Here is a 15,145-nt window from a genome sequence, read left to right on the forward strand (position 1 = left end):
TGTCAAATGTAATCCGTTCCAGAAGACCGTTTGACTTCCGAAATGTTCAGCAACTGAGGCATGGCTTCCGATTGGCTGCTTCTTGCACTCAAGCAGAAGCCACATCAGACATTTGACTTCCGGAAAACATTCAAAAACCGGAGCATTTACTTCCGGGTTTTCGGCATTCAATAGCCGAAACATTCAAAAATGGAGCCATTTGAGAACCGAGGTTTGACTGTACAAATAAATAACATGTAATAGCACATCAAATACAAAGTTCTATTCTGTTCAGTGCAGTTACTTGATTATTTATGGAATAAATCCTGGGGAATTGTTTGTGCCCAATGTTCCTGGTAGAACATCATCTGTGCAAGCCTTGATCATTTCTTGATCAGCTCCCATCCTTTTCAATGGAATTTCAAGCCTTGGACAAGAAAACTTTCTTGTGGATTGTGCCCATTCTTTCACTTCACCAGGTAACACTTTAAAGCTGGTAGAAAACTCCCTCGCCAGCAGCCCCTGACACTGGCTGATTCAATGCTTGATCTAGCTAGAGAATTTCTTCCAACAAAAGGTCATCCACCACATGTTAAAAGCATCCGGAGTTGAAGGTATCCCTCTCGCTTTAAACGTTATCATGCCGACCGATCACAAACAACAGATAGAGAAGAAGGGAACTTTCATGATTTACATCACCCACGAAGGCCAATGCATGAAAAGAACAACAGAACTGTAATTTACTGTGGACCAGATGAAGAAATTTCATGCTTAGAAAGAGCAATCTTCCATTTCTCTGCTCTGAGCAAAACTCTCATTACTGCTGTGTGGGGAAACTTTAGAAGCCTAATCCCTACAATTAGGAGAATTTTGTTGACAGGAGCATGTTAGGAAGATGAGACAAATTCCCAACCTTTGCCAAACTAAAACTGTTAGGTGGATTTGTGGCTGGTTGACTGACTGAACCCAATGAGTGCTCAATATGGTTCCTCATCATGCTGGGAAAAAGTGACAAGTGGGGTGTCGCAAGGTTCTGCCTTTGTTGTTCAACATCTTTATAAACACCTTGGATAAAGGAATTTAGGGGACGGTCATGAAATTTGTAGTCATGAAAGATGAAATTTGCAGTCATGAAAGATGACACCAAACTGGGAGGGGTATCTAGGCAGAATTGGGATTCAAGATGACCTTATCAGATTGGAGAACTGGGCCCCAACAAACAAAATGAATTTCAATAGAGGCAAATGCAAGGTTCCGCACTTAGGCAGGAATAATCAGCTGCACAAATACATGTTTGTTGTTTAGCCTGGAGACTGAGAGTAGATATGTATCTAAAGGGCTGTCACATGGAAGCAACAGCAGAGCGTGCTCTAACAGTGCCTGGGGCATTCCCCCAAGCCTTTGGCTAATTAAACAATCAATGGCCTTTTAAACCGTGGAGCAGTTATTGGTTTTGTTTGTTATTTTTGTATGTATTTTTGTGTTTTTATACTGTAAACTGCCCTGTGATCTTCAGATGAAGGGCAGTATAAATAATAATAATAATTAATAATAATAATAATTCCAGCTTGCTTCTAACTAATATGCCTTACATTCAGTTGGTAGGAAGGTTTGGTCTTGCAGAAGAAGCAGGATACCATAGCATAGTCTTCAGCTGCCCAGTAATCATTGAATTTTTGTACTCAGGCAGTTCCTAGCTTCCTCCCCACCCCACCCCACCCCACCCCACCCCACCCCTGGTCCTGCTTCTGCACCTTTAACAGGAGCCAGACAGAATGAAATGTGAACAGGTAACATTTTTCCTGACATGGAAAGCTTCACTTGCTCCCTGTCTGTATGTCAGGCTACCTATGAAGGCGCAGGAGCAGAGCATGGAGAATGTGGCAATCTGAACTACCCGATGCCTGTGCATTGATTAATTAGTAACTTGCTCTTCCTCCAAGGAGTTCAGAATGTTGCTTTAGCTTCTCAACAACCCAGTGGAGAGATTGTGATTTCCCAAAGCCCAACAGTGTGCAGCACTGGTTTCAACCTGGGTTTCCCACACCTACAAAGACTACTGTCCAGCTGCCTGGTCATCAACTAGGTTGATTCAAAGACCACGTTGCCATGATAAGAGGAAATGGCTGACCAAATTCTCATGCATCACCACCCCAAAATGACCTGCTGCCAATTCCCATTGCCATGGATGCTGGTCATCCACCCACCTCTAGTAATATTTGAAGTGTGGGTAGACCATCAGTGGGCCAGATCGTGGTAGGAGGCTGGATTTGTGCCAACCTCTAGTACTCCCACTTCACTGGCTCCCCTGATTTAGTCTCCTCACCAAGAGTCTAGGTTTCCAGATGACCTGCTTATTGACCTCCCATTCTGATTTGTTTGGACAAAGTTTGTGGAGAGGTGAGACGGCATTGGCTATTTATTGAGCATCCATTTTTAACTGTGTGCAGAGATGTTAGATGACATCGCATCTAGCAAATGTCAGGCCACACTCCCCAGTGCATTTTCCCATCACTTTTCCTATTGCAAAAAGTCAGATTTAATTGCACAACCTGGATTTGCCAGTATGAGGTTGAATTGCACCCAAAAACAACAGCACTCTGGAAGCACCCCGAATATCAGTCTTGCACCGTTGGAGAAGAGTTATTCTAAAGATAAACAGACCTCTAGATGGCTTTAAATTAAACAGACGCACAAAGGCAACAGTTGGGATTTGGGTAGGATTAGCAGGGTTGTAAATATATAAGGCATATATGTAATTTATTTCTCGTGGAAAGACTAGAGGTAGTAAGTAGCAACATGGAAATGCATTGCACCAAATGTTTTAACAGCATTTTGCACAGCATTTCTCAGTCATGAAAAGTCTTCTTGTTTTATTCAGAGGTAATTTCAGACTTATTGTATATGCAGGAAAAGAGAGAAAGAAGAAATGCCTAATATGCCCACCCCACCTCTGTCCATAGCTGTTAACTTTTCCCTTTTCTTGCAAGGAGTCCTATTCAGAATAAGGAATTTCCCTTAAGAAAAGGGAAACATTGACAGCTGTACCTCTGTCCTTGTGGTTTCTTAGAATCTGTTTCCTTGTTACACACTATTTATCTAGTTTCTTTCCCAGAAGCTGTTGAACTGCTCTGCAGTCACAGCCAACATTAATTAAATTTTGCAAGTACAGAATATTACATGTCCACCTTTGACTATTCCCAGGCTCCCCAATGCAAAAATAAAATAAAAACCCCAGCAGAAAATGCTGTCTCTAATCAAGCCCCACACAACTCAGCTCTTAATTTGTTAACCCTTCCATTTCAATAGTAGGCTTGATGCCAACATAATGGGCAACCTCTCAATGCTATATCCATCCACAGAAGTAATAAATGATAGTATTAAAGAGGAACAACACAGCACTATATCATCACAAAGCTGTCACTCAGTGGTGGCTTGTGAGAGGAGTGGGGGGCAGTGGCATCCTCCCAGTAGTGGTGCCACTGTGCTCATTGGGATGCACTGGGCCAGACAATGGCAAGATCAAGTGGCAAGCAAGCTCTGGGCTAGTCTCCGGGGCTTGATGCAGGGGCTTTTAGATGCAGAAAACTGCACCTGGTGACCTTTCATTTGCCAGTCATTTTACCTTAGTACCATTATCACAACTGAGCTTTTAGGTGAGTCAGATTAATGTCCTGGATCCTTACAGCCTTACTGCTAAGAGGGTCAACCATAGAGAATTCAGTGGCAAAATTATGCACAAAGTCAAGGCAGGAGGGCCATTTCTCAGCACCCTTCGCCTTAGCCAAACCTATCTGTGGTTCATTCCTAAACATAAAATAAAGATTAGCAGATCATAATAGGGAGCACAAGTCAAGAGTGCTATTGCATTGTGGGCTTCCCATTGTGAAAAAAGAATGCTAAGTCTGGATGGGCCTTTCATCTGATTCAGCAGTATTCTTCTTGTGTTTCTTTTGTTATGTTCATTCTGGATACCATAAGTCAGTTGCATGCTTTGGTGGAATGGAAATCAATCTATTCCAGCCTCACTTACTGAGAGTTACATAGGGCGTCAGAAGCTACCACACACAGAATCATCGGTCCATCAAGCTCAGTAGTATCTACACATACTGGCAGAAGCTCTCCAAGGTCTTCCCCAACTCTACCTGGAAATGCTGAGGACTGAAGCATGCAACCATTAAGTGGTGTCATACCCCTAAGTTATAGCCCCCTTGAAGGAGAACCTAAGTATTCTAGTACAGTGGTACCTCGGGTTAAGTACTTAATTCGTTCCGGAGGTCCGTACTTAACTTGAAACTGTTCTTAACCTGAAGCACCACTTTAGCTAATGGGGCCTCCTGCTGCCACCGCGCTGCCAGAGCACGGTTTCTGTTCTTATCCTGAAGCAAAGTTCTTAACCTGAAGCACTATTTCAGGGTTAGCGGAGTCTGTAACCTGAAGCGTATGTAACCTGAAGCGTATGTAACCCGAGGTACCACTGTAATCCTTAATATCTATATTAGAGATAAACAACTAGAAGCAAATGAGTCTGATCTGGATTCTCCCTCCCACAAACCCCTCCCTGCTAAAAATTGGTTGTGGACCAGGTATAATTTTCAAATAGTGGAACAGGGGCCCTTTGACATGTATATCAGCATTGCATGAAAAGTGGAGAAAGTTTTAATGGGGACAGATAACGCTTGAACCAACCAATAACACTGCCTGACAAATTCCAGATGGCGAAAAGTAACAACAAACCTCTCCTCCAGAACAGCTGCCTCCATCTGTCTGCTTCACATTCTGTATCTATCCTGGGATGATGGATGTTGGCTGTTCTAAAGTTAAAACATTTCCTGAGTGGCCATCTATGATGATCCCGAGTTTCCTTGACAAAGACATTCCTATTTGACTATGCCCAGACTTCTTTCTGAGAGATCCTGACAACAGGCAAAGCTTAGTCACGCCTAACTGTTATGCATATTGTCTGTTGGCTGCCTCGAAAGCATCACAGAGTTCTCCCCTAATTCCCATTTTTGTTTATGCTATTAATGGCTGCCTATTCACCTTTACACATCCTTAAGTATCCTGAATGCACTTAGGGAATTTTGCAATTCCTCAGCAGGCTAACCTTGGAGAGGTGAAAATTAAATGTTCCCCCTGCAATTATTAAATCTAAATTAGCATGGGGATGGTACTCTAATATTTGAATGAGTTTCCAGGACTGGCTTCTCACCATTCACAGTTAGGTGATCTGCTTGCTAAGTTGGGCATGTAAAGTTCTCATCTAAGAAAGCATACAGCCAAGCAACTATGCAGTCACTTTCAGAAAATGGAGTGCCCCCTCCAATAAAAATCACAATTAAAAAAAACTTTAAAATAAACAACTTATATCAAATAAAGCAATATCAATAATCCATCAGAATATAATACTACACAATACAAATAAATATCAACAAATAATCATTAAATAGACATTCACTCTTATTAATTACCAGGAAAGAAATCAATAAACATAATGGCAAGTCATAATGCGTAAAATTTCACATTGCATACAAAATCATGTAAAAGGATCAAAGAGAGAACCAAAGACACACAAGTTATAAAATTATTTAAAATATATATCTGTGAACTCTTTCTTCCCAGCTGCTTGTGTTGTTCCTAAAGTCATGGTCTGGGAAACGTTCCTAGGTAGGGCTAGAGGGTGAGGCAAGGCAAGTGGAAAAAGCCTGGCGGCCAACACAAAGTCTTTCTCCCCTCCACCTGCTCTGGCTCCCCCTACTGCTGGCCCACTAATGCCAATGAGCACTAGCCCTCACTGAAAACATTTCAATGTCTGCCCCATCATTGTTCAGCAGTATTTTCTGGGCCTGCCATGATAGCTATGGGTAAGGAGGAATAAGTAAGAAGTGAGAGCTGGACCATAAAGAAGGCTGATTGCCGAAGAATTGATGCTTTTGAATTATGGTGCTGGAGGAGACTCTTGAGAGTCCCATGGACTGCAAGAAGATCAAACGCATCCATTCTTAAGGAAATCAGCCCTGAGTGCTCACTGGAAGGACAGATCGTGAAGCTGAGGCTCCAATACTTTGGCCACCTCATGAGAAGAGAAGACTCCCTGGAAAAGACCCTGATGTTGGGAAAGATGGAGGGCACAAGGAGAAGGGGACGACAGAGGACGAGATGGTCGGATAGTGTTCTCCAAGCTACCAGCATGAGTCTGACCAAACTGCAGGAGGCAATGGAAGACAGGAGTGCCTGGCGTGCTCTTGTCCATGGGGTCACAAAGAGTCGGACACGACTAAATGACTAAACAACAATGACCGCTCCCCACTTAAAACGGGGGGCGCCTTTTGCGTGGACGCGTGCAGCCCTGGATCTGGAGTGGCCCCATCAGCATAGGCTTTGCCTTCCCTCAGGTGGGATACCTGGAGGTCCCCGCCTACCCCAGCGAGTTGTCCAATCCCACCTGGGGGAAGTGTTGCCAGGGAAACCAGGCCAGGTAAGGGGAGGGATTACCTGCCCACACAATAGAGGGTGGATCTTAATTGTTAATCCTCACTTGGCTCCAGAGCTTCTCCCACCCTACCCACCCTCAGTTAATGTCTTCTTTTGCAGGTTAACTTTTCTTCATAGGTTTTGCAGGTTAACCTGTCTCCACAGGTATGCGGGCGCTGCTACGATAAGGTCGCTGTTAAAGGGCCGGAAAGGAATTTCCCTGCATTGGCAGGTTTCGCCTTTCCCGTAGCAAAATGTCACAACTTTGGCGGTATCAGGCCTTAGGCAGAATCCTTTAGTCCATCTTCCTCTTTGCGGCGGCGATACCAGGGTTCCCCGTTAAAGGGGTTTTTGAAGGGAGGCTTTGGCCGTACGCCGAAAGGTCGTCATTGCTCTCCCCTGCGGCGGCGTAACGGGGGCGGCAATCTCTGCTTGAACATATGTTCTCCAGAGCCGGCCCATCCCACACACACACACTGGATAACCCTGATGCTCCCTAGGTCCCCGGCTGGGGACTAGGGAGGGAGAACGCCCAATGCCTGAGCCAAGGTCTACCCACATTTGAAATTTAATAAAGTTGTGGCCAATTTAATCCCATAGCACGTTGTCTAGAGTCGTTATTCCACATGACGGGGGGACCACTCAGGATCTGGGGACTCCGCCTGTCCACGCAACAAGGAGAAATCAGAGTTGGTTCCAGAGAATAAGCCTGAGAAATAGCTGCCACATCCAAGACCAACAGCAGGGCCTCAAATCACCTACTTAAACCTGGGTAGGTAATGATATAAATTAACAAAACAGGGCTCTTTCATGGCCCTGCAGCTGGAATAAGTACACTTTAAAATTATCTATAAGCCACCTTGAGCCCGTCAGGGAAAAAGCTGGGGAATCATTGTCATTCTCCTTTAACAAGGATCCATTGGAAGGGAAGGCAAGATTATGGATATACAGTGGTACCTCGGGTTAAGAACTTAATTCGTTTTGGAGGTCCGTTTTTAACCTGAAACTGTTCTTAACCTGAAGTACCACTTTAGCTAATGGGGCCTCCCACTGCCACTGTGCGATTTCTGGTCTCATCCTGAAGCAAAGTTCTTAACCCGAGGTACTATTTCTGGGTTAGCGGAGTTTGTAACCTGAAGCGTCTGTAACCTGAGGTACCACTGTAGAGATAGACTTGCTGCTGGCTGGTCAACCAAGAGACCTAATAGCTGGTATTGAGACAATTTACACAAGGCTTGGTCGGCTTTTCAGTTAAAGTAAGACAACTGCCTTTCATGGCTTGCAATTCTGATGTGATAAAACCACAGTTAGCACTGATTTGCATGAAAAGCATGAAGATCAAAGAACTGAGGGGCAAAGGCACAATCTAGTTTGTGTTATGGCACCTCTTAGGAAGTCCCACCCCATGCCCTGCAGGCGTCTCTCTGCTTCTGCAAACTTCAGTGGAGCTTAGCGTGTTTAAGCCATTAGCAAAGGCATTGGGCACAAAGACAAAGGTGCAGCACATGCAATTATTTGTTGCTCCCTTGTCCTCCACTGCAAACAGCCCCTGCTGTGTGCCTTACCTCATGCCTGCATCTCTCCCATCCAAATCTGCAGCTGTGCAGGGGAGTAGAGGCAAGAGCCACTGTGCAGCTGACTCAGGGAATGAGGAAATACCAGCCAGGCTGTTTCCCGACACAAACACCCCAATTATCTGTTGCCTGAGTGATGAGCAGGCGCAAGGCTGACCCAATATATTTTGCTGCCTGAGTTGAAAGGGCAAGCTATTTATTTATTTATTTATTTAATTATTTAATTATTTATTTAATGTTTGCTGCAAATTCATTTTTAAAAGACATCAGAGCCATTGACAACAATTATAATGCAATAGGAAGCACACACAAAATAAATAATGAAAATGCTTTTCTTAATTGTCTGAATAAGCCTGGCATCAAAGAAAGGTTTCCAGCAAATGCTTAAAATTTAGTACAGAAGGTTCCTGCTGAATCTCTATTGGATGAGCAGTGGGCCAATGATACTGAAGGCTCATGTTGATGTCAAATGAGCCTCATCAACTTGAGGAACATGGCAAATACACAGGCCCATAAAGAAGCTGACAGGACTGGTAGTTACTTCAACTCTTTCTTCAACACTGGTAACAGGTTAATGTCCTCCACTACTCCTGAGGCAGGTGGCCAAATGGGACAACACCTCTGTTCTTCTGCAAAGGGGAATAGCCAAGGGGCCCAGGAGGAGCTATTGGGGAGCTACTGACCACCCCCCAGTATCTGCCACCTGAGGTGATTACCTCACTCTGTCTGACGACATGGCTGGCCTTGACCAGCCTTGTTAAGTTAAAGAAAACACAATACAGTGGTACCTCGGGTTACAGACGCTTCAGGTTACAGACTCCGCTAACCCAGAAATAGTACCTCGGGTTAAGAACTTTGCTTCATGATGAGAACAGAAATCGCACCACGGCAGCAGGAGGCCCCATTAGCTAAAGTGGTACCTCAGGTTAAGAACAGTTTCAGGTTAAGAATGGACCTCCAGAACAAATTAAGTTCTTAACCCAAGGTACCACTGTAGACAAAGCAAGACTGCCACTCTATAGATTTGTATGTACAGACCTACATCCCAGTGTATAGCTCAAAGGATACAGTGTGCAATTTGTTTGTTTGTTTGTTTGTTGGTTGGTTTGTTAGCGTTGATATCTCAGCACAAGGTCACCCCCTCCCCGAGTTAGTAGGCCTTGGAGTTCTATCTAAAAAAGGAGATCCCACAAACTTGAAGTCTGCTCACCCCCAGTTTAGAGCTACTTTGTGAGATAATTAGACTAATCACCACCATTCCTTGGATACAGAACGAACCACTTCAATGGAATTCTATGTCACCAAGTGTTTCCCACCTAATATTTGATGGAAAGGTGGCTTTCATTTAAAAATGTCAATATTCTATGTACCTTGGCAGCTCGGAAGTTACAAGTGGCTGATGATGCATTATAGGCTGCGTTTCAGAAATGGTCTCCGACTGCTTGAAAAAAACACCAAGAACCCCATGCTGAAGGGAAATCTGTCCAACTTCTATATCTGAATATCTTCCTGCCGCTCAACGGGAAATGATGGCATCTACAATTTGTTTGATTAGTCCTTTTGATCATTTATTTATGGCAAGTCCTGAGCTTGATCACTCTGCATTATTGTCTTTGCCATGTTTGTGAGGCTGCTACAACTGTACTGAAATTTTGTGGATTTCACCATCCTCGATTTGAAAGTTCTTAAGACTTAAGGCTGCTATTTTGGCAGCTTGTGATAGCTCCTGCAGGCACCAGACACAGCAGACCTGACTCCAAGCAAGAGACATCCAGGAAAATGTCTGCTGTGCTACAGAATTAGGTCAAATTAATTGTAAACTGAGTTCAGGTGTATTTGGGCAAGATGACTATCAAATGATAAGGATTTTGTGTTTAATGTTACCATTTAAGAAGCTACTGGCTGCATTTTTTAATCAGAGCTTCAGGTGGCTGGACACTACTGGCCAATCATATTTCTTCATGACTGCAGAAGTGAGTTTGTTGAACAGTTCTCATAAGCCCCCATGTACCCTCAAAATCAGCTCTTGGGGGGCTGGGCACCCTATGGAGCATATTTTAGGGGCATGGAGAGAGGAGGCAACATGGAAGTCCCATTGTGCATGTGAAATGCCACTCACACACTGTAGGATGTGTTCCTTGAAGTTGCTTAATTTGTATCAACCATTCTTTTTATTTATTTCTGTTTTAAACTCCTACTCAAGGTCCAAGCCAACCAGGAAGAATAATCATGTTCCACATCTCTGTGACACTCTATCCATAAAGAAGACAAAGGCCAGGTTGCATGTTTTTGCATATGACTCACTGAAACTGTCTTTTATAACTTTTTGATTCATAAAAATGTCCCACCTAGCAGCCACAATGGCTTAAGACACAATGTCAAACAATGCTGTCTGAATTGGCAAGCTGTGATCGACTTTAAATTTCAAACCATAGTTTGCAAGCACACATCAAATCCTGTTTTCTAAAATCACAAATCATAGTTTGCCAGTTCATATGAAACAGTAAACTATGGTTAGCATAAGCTGGGAAAGGAGAACAGAACTCACATGTGAGAGAAATGATAGGAAGCCTGTACTTTTCAGGGGTACTACTGTCAGGAGCATGCCAGAGGTAAATCACACCATGCAAGTTGAAGTTAATTCTTTATTAGCAAAAATATGTTTTGCTCATGAATTTCAGGCCTAATGGAACACAGCAACTCATCTCCAGTAGGTCTTGCTTCTATGAAGCAGTTACTGAGGCTGAAGGTCCCTGACTCCCCACAGCTACCTAAGCCCCCACCTTTCCAGGTTCCCCCCTGCAAAGCAATCAGACTGCTTCTGCACATCACCAATCTCTCCTCCACCTTTTTTATGCTTCTTCTAGTTCTAGGAGACAAAGGGGGAGGGGAGCTTATTGTAGCATGAGGGGAGGTCGCACACAACCAACTCATCTCTGCCTCTTAGCCTCTCTCCTACTCTCCAGCTTCAGCTTCTCCCTCTGATTCTGAACTTCTCTCTGCCACAGACTCTCCCAGCTCAGTAAGCCCTGTTACCTCCTCAGCTTCTGATCCCTCCTCTTCTCAGCCTTCTCCCACTTCTTCCTGTGACCACTCACTGGCGTCCCATCACCACTCTTCTTGGTGGTCCCCCAGATGGTTCCTCCCACTGTTCCTCTGTGTCCAACCAGTCCATGACAACTACCAATGGTCAAGTCACAATTTGGTATTAAATCCTACTTGAGTCACTAAAAGTGGGAAGAATGTGAAATAATCCACCAAGAATGGAAATAAAACTGTTTACCAACTCCAATCTTTTAATACATTGGCAACCCATGAGATTTTATTTTCTATTTTCACAGGTGAGCCCATACTACACATAGAAGATAAGTAGTCTGTAAACAAGAGGAGGCCAAGAGAGTGATCAATCAGGGAACGTGTAGGCTGGGTTTACAGTTTAGCCTGTCAAAGATAAGGAACAGTTGGTTATAAAAGCAAGTGAGAGAATAATTGACTCCTCCATTATCTCAAATGGCAGCAAATATGTGGGTCTTGTTGCTTCTTGTAGCTGTTGCCTCTGCTTCTCCAGAAGCTTCAGTTCACAAATTTCATGGGTAAGGATATTTAATATACTTGACTTTCACATTCTTGAAATTACAAATGACCTTTTCTGGTACCAATGATTTACTTCTGCCTTTTTCCTTAGGGATAAGGTTTTTCGTGTAACACCTCACAATGAAGAACAGGTTGAAGTCCTCCATTACCTGGCCGACAATATGCAGGTAAATTCAGGTGTGGGAGGATGAAATTAATTATACTTCTCAATTTTGAGAGTCCATTTTATTAAAAGGTTTGGGGGGAGGGAGAATTGTGGAGCACATAGAGCACAAGTTGCAAAGAAGCTGATTTTCTTTTTCAGAAAGCTTGAGCAATGAAGCAAAACATTGGAACTCCATACTCACTTAATTAGGAGTACTTACGACTTATTAAACACAATGGGACTTGTAGCTGAAAAAATACATGTAGGACTGAGCTGTTGGAGTCATCCTGGGGTGTCCCTGACAGAATCTTAAGATGACAATGTAGGTTAAAATACAAGATTCTGACATTACATAATGTTAGGCTAGGTTTTGTAAGGCCCCTTCTAACATTATCACTCCCTCTAGTAGCAAACTCAGGTGTTGAGTGCCAACAGGAATACAGCAAAAACAGAGCCACTGAGAACAAGAGGAGAGGTATCCATATGCTCCAAGGAACCCCAAGGTTTGCAGATGTACAACAAATAAGCTTAGCTATGAAAATCAACCTGTGTGTATTCTGATTAGACTTTCCAATGCAAAAAACTATAGAAACAATGGTACTAAGAGGCTCCGCTATAAGAGGCTGCTTTCTAAAAGTTTAGACTCCTAGTCAACATAATACCCTTTTTTATTTCCTGCTTGTTGTCGTCTCTTCCTTGAATGTTCTCTAAACCTCTCGTCCGTTCCAAGTTTGTGTTTTGTGACCTTGATGTAGATATATTGTGGCATGAGAAAAAACAACCAAAGATAGCAGATCTGTTTTCAATATTTGTGTAGAGCTTTGATGTTGAGAAATAGCTGCAGAAGAGAGGAGGAAAACACTGTAATCTGCACCATGAGATGTGGCATTTACAATGATATACAGATGTAGAGGGACTTTTCATTGACCACAGGCCATTGTCAGGCTCTCTCTCTCGCCTAGTTCTGCTCTTCATTATGTCTTAAATGCTATGAGTTTTGATATGCACTTATTTTAAACCAGGGGTTCAGCCAGGTGTTACGTTGAATTCTAAGCATGTTTTACAAAGAAGCTATCAGTTTTTGCTCAGCACAATGGCTTGGCTTTGCATTTTGAACCCGGGATCTAGAAAGCATCAAAACATCCTTTATTCCTACTTCTACTGCAAGGCAAAACCACCAGCTGCTCCACCCTGCTCCACATGCAGACACAGCAGCTCAGTGGAGATCATGCATTCTGCATAGCCAAGGTCCCAGCAGATGCAGTTCTCCAGTTAAAGGATCAGGTAGCAGGTGTGAGAAAGTGACCTTTGCTTGTGAGCTTGGAATGCTGTCTACTTAAATGGAGCCACAGACTGATTTAGTCTAAGAGAATTTCATATGTGCACAATCCAAAATTCAAATTTAAAAAGATTGTTCCCAAGCACATCTTTGGAAACAGGAAACAAGACAGGTCACAGCCATTTCAGGAAATTATTATTATTATTATTATTATTATTATTATTATTATTATTATTATTATTATTATTATTTATTTATACCCCACCCATCTGGCTGAGTCTCCCCAGCCACTCTGGGCTGCTCCCAATCGAGTGTTAAAAACAATACAGCAAAAATATTAAAAACTTCCCTAAACAGGGCTGCCTTCAGGTGTCTTTTAAAAATAGGATAGCTGCTTATTTCCTTGACATCTGATGGGAGGGCATTCCACAGGGCGGGTGCCACTACCAAGAAGGCCCTCTGTCTGCTTCCCTGTAACCTCACTTCTCACAATGCGGGAACTGCCAGAAGGCCCTCGGTACTGGATCTCAGTGTCTGGGCTGAATGATGGGGGTGGAGACGATCCTACTATTTTCATCCTTAATGATAGATGCTAAAGAATGGAAGCAGCTCAGCTGTAAGTCCCACTATTGCCCTGTATGTATAGCAACATTAGATATTGGCAGCATGCATGGTGGAATGATAAGAACATAAGAAGAGCTTGCTGGATCAGGCCAATGACCCATCTAGGCCAGCCTCCTGAGAAAGCAGCAAGCTACACATGCAGAAGTACATATATACCTCTGCATGTGTCCAGAATGGCAAAGAGTGGAGGGCAAAGGACTTTATGATTGAGAGAAGGGACAAAAAATGCAACCTAGATACATCCCATAATCCTCTGACCACTAGTGTGGGCAGCAAGCAATGGAATAGCAATGAACATTCCCGACTGAAAGGAAAGGAAATGTGTGGAAGCTAACGTGTTACACAGTGAGAGAAAACTTGTATATTTATGACCTGCTTGCAATATATAGAACCAACCACAGTGTACAGTAATGAAATAAAAGAGTTGGAAGGGTCCAAGTCTGTACAGCGTGGAAGGTGGGAGGATCTCAAGTTTGAAGGTTCCCACACATCAGAAACTCCCTGTAGATAGAACGTTTTACTACAGTATTATTCTCTCCCCCCTCCCATTTATTAAATTGCACAAGTGTATCCATTTATATAGACATATTGATTCCATCACAATGTTTTTCAGCTGAATCTAAACCTGGCAATCTGCCCCAATTCCCTCAGTCACTATCTCTCAGGCTTCATAGCAAAAAAAGCAATAAACTGAGTAAAATTTCTGATGCCTCCCTTTCAAGTTTTGAGATATCAGGAATGGAAGAAGATGTGAACAGTCTGGGAATTACAGTATGTTCTCCAATATGTAACATGTTCTCAAACATGGATCATGAAATTGTCTGAATGAACACAAACAATAGCATACACACAGATGTACAGAGTAGCTGTGTGTTTGACCTGTAGCTAAAGTGTGATTATATAATTGTCTCCTCAGTGGTAATGTTGCAATCTTAACGCTGCTTACCTGGGAGTAAGTCCCATTGAATTCAGCATAACTTACTTCTCAGTAGACATGGTTAGGATTCTGCTGCAAATCCCGCTGAGTACAGTGGGGCTTACTGCCAGGGAAATGGATATACCGCAATATCATCATTGTAACCAACACAAAGGAGCCATAGGCTGCAATCATAGGTATAAAAAAAGGTAAAGAACCCCTGGACGGTTAAGTCCAGTCAAAGGCGGCTATGGGGTTGCAGCGCTCATCTCAATTTTCAGGCTGAGGAAGCCAGCAATTGTCCACAGGCAGCTTTCCAGGTCATGTGGCCAGCATGACTAAACCATTTCTGGTGCAATGGAACACCGTGCCAGAAGCCAGAGTGCACGGAAATGCCATTTACCTTCCTGACACAGTGGTACCTATTTATCTACTTGCACTGGCATGCTTTCGAACTGCTAGGTTGGCAGAAGCTGGGACAATCCCACACCACACTTACTTCAGTATAAGTGCCATTAAACTTTGGATAGAATTCAGCTCTTGGGCTGTGTACACACTAT

The 15,145-nt window shown here is 43.2% G+C and overlaps 2 protein-coding genes across 2 annotated transcripts in view; one reads left to right on the forward strand and one right to left on the reverse strand.

The window, feature by feature from the left end:
• CP (ceruloplasmin) overlaps positions 1-15,145 on the reverse strand; it is a 324,621-nt gene that overhangs the window by 105,566 nt on the left and 203,910 nt on the right. The window lies entirely within an intron of this gene.
• CPB1 (carboxypeptidase B1) overlaps positions 11,467-15,145 on the forward strand; it is a 29,718-nt gene continuing 26,039 nt past the window's right edge. The window contains exons 1-2 of the mRNA XM_081862690.1: positions 11,467-11,620; positions 11,713-11,788. Coding sequence (XP_081718816.1) covers positions 11,538-11,620; positions 11,713-11,788 — 159 coding nt within the window. The 5' untranslated portion in view covers positions 11,467-11,537. The remainder of the gene's footprint in view (positions 11,621-11,712; positions 11,789-15,145) is intronic.

The sequence above is a fragment of the Podarcis erhardii genome (genome assembly GCF_964252035.2).
Source record: "Podarcis erhardii genome assembly, chromosome: 5".
NCBI lineage: Eukaryota > Metazoa > Chordata > Lepidosauria > Squamata > Lacertidae > Podarcis > Podarcis erhardii.